General features: G+C 56.4%; 1 protein-coding gene across 1 annotated transcript; it reads right to left on the minus strand.

The window, feature by feature from the left end:
• Nucleotides 1-1309: 1309 nt before the first annotated feature.
• LOC148594858 (T-cell activation Rho GTPase-activating protein-like) lies at nucleotides 1310-4160 on the minus strand. Its single transcript, XM_088523520.1, has 6 exons — nucleotides 3867-4160; nucleotides 3581-3742; nucleotides 3179-3288; nucleotides 2556-2751; nucleotides 2178-2295; nucleotides 1310-1803 (listed from the first exon to the last, which is right to left on the minus strand). Exons 1-6 carry the CDS (start codon nucleotides 4158-4160, stop codon nucleotides 1310-1312), a joined length of 1374 nt encoding a protein of 457 aa, XP_088379646.1.
• Nucleotides 4161-5345: the final 1185 nt, after the last annotated feature.

A 5345-nucleotide genomic window follows, 5' to 3' on the forward strand; every position in this document is an offset into this window, starting at 1 on the left:
CTCTTGTTTCCTTGCTTGCTCGCTTGTGTTCCCTTGGGTTGTTTTCCCTTGGTTTTGTTTCCTTTTTTTTCTTTCACTTATACCTCCATTTTTTACTTTCTTCTTCCCTTTCCACATTTCCTTTTTTTCTTGCCTTTCCCTCTTCTTTCCTTTTCCTTATTTTCCACTTCTTTAGCATTTTCTAGACATTCTCCTCTCCTCTAGACATCTCTCCTTTTTCCTTTCCTCATGGCTTTCCTCCCTTGACTTTCTTTGGGATTCCTTGGCTTTCTTTCAGTTGCTTTGCTTTCCAGTTTCTCCTGACACTGGACTTCTCTCTCACCCCTTTCTCTCTTTTTTTTTTTTTTTTTTTCCTTTTCTTCTCCCCTCTCCTCTTTCTTCTTTTTCACTACTCCTTTTCCTATTTCTTTTCTTTTTGGTTTCTTCTCCCTTGCTCTTCATTCCTGCTTTTTCTTTCCTTGTGGATTCCAATGAGGCCCACCCTGAGACGCTTGCAACAGCAAAACACAGTGGTTATTTCTCTTGAAGTTTTGATGTTTTCAGGCCTCCTAGAAGCTTTCTTTTTCTTTTCAGTTAACATCAGTGACTGGAGCATCGATTGCACTTAGGAAGTAACCTGATGAAGAAAGAGCAAGCTCTAAGGGCATGGCTGCATGCAAAGGGAGAATCAAAGTGCATGTGCAAGATAGGCTTGGTGCTGGTGTTTTGTTCAGCCTGCCGCTTCTGTTCCCACAGTAGCTGAGAGGAAACGCTGTCGGCTCAACCACAGGCATGACTTCAAACCAAGCGGGACTGTTGCAGAGCATGCAGCCCATATTGCTGCCATCGAGGTCGTGTGAGCTCCTAAGCACAGGGACAACAGCCTGTGCTTAAGCAGAGCTATTTTCTTTCACCTGAGGCTTAAGCTCTCTGCAAGCACCTGCTACCCACAGGTACCTCTTTCCTTTCTTTCTTCTTTCCTCTCCTTTGCTCTTCGTTCCTGCTTTTTTTCTGTCCTTTTGGACTCCAATGAGTCAAGAATGTTTCCTTTTGGACTCCAATGAGTTCTTTCCAACATCAAACCACAATGTTTACTTTCTGTGGTGACAGTTATAGTTTTGATGTATTTTTGCCTCCTGGAAGCAGTCCTGAAGCTCCTCCTCCTCCTCCTCCTTCTCCTTCTCCTCCTCCTCCTCCTTCTCCTCCTCCTCCTCCTCCTCCTTTTTTTACTGCAGCCTGCCCATTTGTGTAAACTATTTGCCCCTCGCTTCCCTGGGCTCTGATGGCTCCTGGCCCAGGTGTGGCATGCAAGAGCATGGCTGGTGGCTGCTCAGATTGTTTTGGTGGCCCACCAGCAGCGAGAGGGCATGGTGGCCGGGTGCAGGAATACCATGGAGGAGCACCGGCAAATTGGCAAGGCGCTGTCCAGGGAGCGCCTGGAGGATTCTTGGGGTGGAGCTCCACGGTAGAACTGTGCAGGCAGCAGGGCAGGCTGTTCCTCCGGGGCCTTCTCCAAGCACAGCTCTTGCTGCCCAACAGCAATGTTGTCAGCACTGGTGCCCCGATTCTGTTGCCTTGTGCTGCCTTCCAGGCACTCCTGGATGCACAAGGCTGGAACTGAGAGGCTCCTCTCCATGATGGTGTGATGGATTTCCCTAGGAGGCAGCAGCGGAGGGGCAGAGGCGCATGCTGCAATAGCCCTGCTCCTGCTGGGGCTTCTCCTAGGGGGCTCTTGCTGCCTCTCGCAGGTCTCAGGTCCACGTGCAGCTGCAGGCTCCAGGTTGCTGCTGGCCGCAGCATCTTCCAGAGCCGCCCCAGGGGGTCCTGTGGGCAGAAAGAGCCTGTTAGCAACTTCTACATGGCTCTCTGCAGGAAAAAGGGGTCTTTGCTGGTGGGACCACACAGCCCTGGTAGATGGCAAGATGCAACCTTAGCTCTTTGGGAGGTGAGGAGCATTTCAGGAGACGCAAGAGCCTGGCCCAGGGCAAAGATCCTGCTCAGGCAGAGTGCAGTACTAGCCCAGAGTGAGCAATGCTGCAAAAAGCTGAGCTCTACCAGGCTTTAACATCAGGGCTCCCCCAGCTGCACAAGCAGGGCCCCCCACCCTTGTGTGGAGGCAGCATGGTCCTTCTCAACTATTGGCAAGTGCTGCCAGACTAAAGCCCTGCCAGAAGCCATTGAACACTCTGCACACAAACCTGCGGAGCTGCCAGTGTCCTCGCAGGGCTCCTCAGCAGAGGAGCTGCCAGGGAAGGCCACGTCCTCCCCGAATATCTCTGCGTGGTTCTCAATGAGGACCTCCACCAGCACGGCCACCTGCACGCACAAACCATGGGTGTCAGGCAAAGGGCTGCAAAGGCATCAGCGATGTTTGCTGCTCCCCACTGCTGTTTCCGTTCCCAGAGCTGTAGCTCTGCAGCTGCAGTCAGAGCTCTGCCTGTCAGGTTGCAGGTTGCCAAGCGCAGGGGCAGCCCCACGCTCCCAGGGGCTGCTGCTGCTTTTGCAGTGGCTGTGGGTTGTGTGGACCTGGCTCAGAGGGGCCCAACACGAGAAGCTCCCTGGCAACTTCCACACACCTTGTTGTTCATCGCAATCTGCAGCTGCAGGGGCAACGTGCTGTCCAGGCCTGGACCCAGCATGCTGGGCCCGATGCAGATGGCCAGGTTTCTGGAGGTCATCTTGTTGGACGCTGCGCTCTGACTGATGTTGTGGAGCGTGGCAAGCAAGGTGCGGAGCAAGAGGCGGTTTGCCTGGGGCAGTTCTTGAGCCACCCTGTGTGAACACAAATACAAGGCACCCTGACTTCAGGAGGCACTGGCCGCAGCTTCTTGCTGTGAGCAAGAAGTCTCAAGTAAACTGCCACAAATGATGGTGCCTCCTCCACAGAGTACAAGGCCCCTGCTTTCTGTCACTGCTTTACACATGTCCTATGGCAAATGCACCAAGGGCAGCTGAGCAGCTGCTTACGTGCAAGTTCTGGAAGGGCAAGATGTTGACCAAAAGGCAGGTGTCTCAGCACAGTGCTTGTTTTTCAGGACATGGACAGTGTGAGGAAAGGAGACTTTGCCAGGAAATGCGGTGGCAGGTTTTGCAAATGCCCAACAGAACAATGGGTCTTTGCGGGAGTCTGCCCATTTCCAGGGAAGGCCCTGAGCTCTCCCAGGCACTCCAGAACATTAGCACTGCCTACAGCACTTACTCTTTGAGCTCTGCAATCTGCTGCTCCTTGCCTGCCATCTCCAGAGCGAGCATCCACCTGTCGTAGAGGGCCGACGACAGGAGAGTAGATGGGATGTTGCGCAGGAAATCCTGCAAGGCCAAGATATGGAGATGAGGCTTTGGAGGCACCCAAAGAGGGAGCATGCGTAGCACTTGGGCTCCCCAGGAGGCGGCTTGCTTTGAGCTCCCTGCTCTCCAACTGCACAAGCAGTGGGCTGTGCGAATTCCTGCCCCTTCGGCACAGACTTGGCTGAGTGCAAAGAGAGTCCTCGTGCCTATCAGACTCCATTCCACCCCAAAATTGCCGTCTCCCTCCCAGAGGGGGCAGCTGGGGACAAGCAGGAGGTGGAGAAGGACTGAGCTGCAGGGCAGAAGAGGTCACCTTTAAGAGAGCAGCCAGGAGGTTCACTGGCTTGCTCTCTAGGTCCACATGGATTCCTGCGTTGAGGGCCTGCCTTAACTCCCGCCGATCTTTCTCGCTTGCAGCGATGCGGAAGATGCCCTCTGTGGCAGGTCCCTCCCTGTTCAGGATGACTAGGAGATCCTGCCGGGAGAAGCAAACAGAAGGATTCCTGGGGTGTAGAAAGACCGCTAGTGATGGGAGCTTCAGGCCTGGCTGCAGAGAAGTGCGTGTGGAGGCCAGATCCACACTGGCCTGTTTGACATACCTGAACTGGCTGGGGAAGGCTCCCCTCTTCCCCACAGAGCCGTTCCAGAGGCTGCCCAAAGAGCGCGCTCTGGAGGACAGGCTCTGGCTGCTCCGGGCCGTTCCCGCCGGCAGAGCTGCGTCTGCGGGAAAACGGCCACCGGAACCTCCTCCTCCGGGGAGGCCCGCGAGCTGCTGGCGAGAGGAAAGCAGGAGTGAGCTTCCGAAGCAGGGGCAGAGCTGTGTGCGAGCAGCGCCGAGAGCTGCCGTCTGCGGAGCAGAGCAGAGCAGCGCGGGGCTCTGCGCGGAGCTCCATGGGGAGCGCTAAGGGAGAGGGCAGCTGCCCCGCTGCTCTTCCCAGCCCACTCACCGGGCACATGGCAGAGTCCGTCCTCAGGAGCTGCGCGGACCACAGCAGCTCCTTGTGCAGAACCAGCCTGCAAGAAACGGGCTCCGTTCACAGGGCCGCCCGCAGCAGCGAAGGCTGCAGGAGCCCCGCAGAGCCAGCCCTGCCGCCCACAGCCCCCGGGCGCTTTGCGGGGCTGGAGGGTGCTGCGAAGGAGCAGCCCCGCACAAGGTGCCCAAACCTGGCCCAGGGCAGCCACTGGCTCTGCCTCTGGCTGGGGCAGCTTCTCCCAGGCTGCCCCACTGGGCAGCAGCTGCTGTCTCCAGCCCTTCAGCCCCTACCACCTCCCCTGGGAAACACAGATATCTCCTGGCAGCATCCACAAGGTGCTGGCAGCTGCTCACCTCTGCCAAAAGGGAGGATTTTCTGCCCACAAGCTCAACGTTGGTGCCATGCACCATGGAGCCAGAGGCCCCAGATGAGGCCTGCAAGCTGGGAGCGGGGTCGGGAGAGCCCCGCGTGCCGCAGCAGATGAGCTGCCCCATGGTGCTGCAAACGGCCAGATGACCACGCCGAGCAGCACCAGGAGCTGAGCAGGCCTCAGAAAACACCGGGACCACTGTCCCCCGTGCGTAAGAGTGCCAATTAGCTGGGAGCTCACGTCTCCCTGCTTTCTCACGCCGGCACAGCAACGCACTGGGGCACGGGCGGGCGCTGCAGGCAGAGGCCACCTCTGTGCCACTGACACACATTGTGACACGGTGGCCGCTCTGTGATGTGCTAGGGAGCAGGACACAGGGGCGGTGGGGGCACAGGGCAGCCTGCCTGCATGGCTGCAATGGCCCTGCAGGTCCTGGCACAGCTAGTTAAGCTTTGGAGTTGTCCGGCAGGAGGACCTGTTCTCGGTACAAAACCAGGGCCCAAACAGTGCCCCAGAATCCCAACTTTCACACGTCCTCTGCACTCAGTCAGCCTAGAGGTCAATGTCCTCTTTAGGTGTCTCAAGGTAGCATGAACGCATGGAAGGGAAAGTAAAAGAACTACCATCTGAACTTGTAGGATAGAACTACCAGATGATTCTTATTTGGCATTCCAGAACACATGCACATATGCACCGATGGCAGTATCGCCTGCAACAAGGTCGGTGTCTTAACT

Source organism: Tinamus guttatus, unplaced genomic scaffold, assembly GCF_059628265.1.
Source record: "Tinamus guttatus ecotype Peru unplaced genomic scaffold, ASM5962826v1 Tinamus_guttatus_pri_ptg000193l, whole genome shotgun sequence".
Classification (NCBI taxonomy): Eukaryota; Metazoa; Chordata; class Aves; order Tinamiformes; family Tinamidae; genus Tinamus; species Tinamus guttatus.

Bases quoted from the DNA above. Each gene is read 5' to 3' on its own strand.
- LOC148594858 (XM_088523520.1), bottom strand. From the start codon at position 4,160: ATGGAGCTCCGCGCAGAGCCCCGCGCTGCTCTGCTCTGCTCCGCAGAC. The intron at 3,289-3,580 runs GTGACCTCTTCT...TTGGCCTTGCAG, and splicing joins TCCTGGCTGCTCTCTTAAAG to GATTTCCTGCGCAACATCCC. The intron at 2,752-3,178 runs GTAAGTGCTGTA...GTGTTCACACAG, and splicing joins CAGATTGCAGAGCTCAAAGA to GGTGGCTCAAGAACTGCCCC.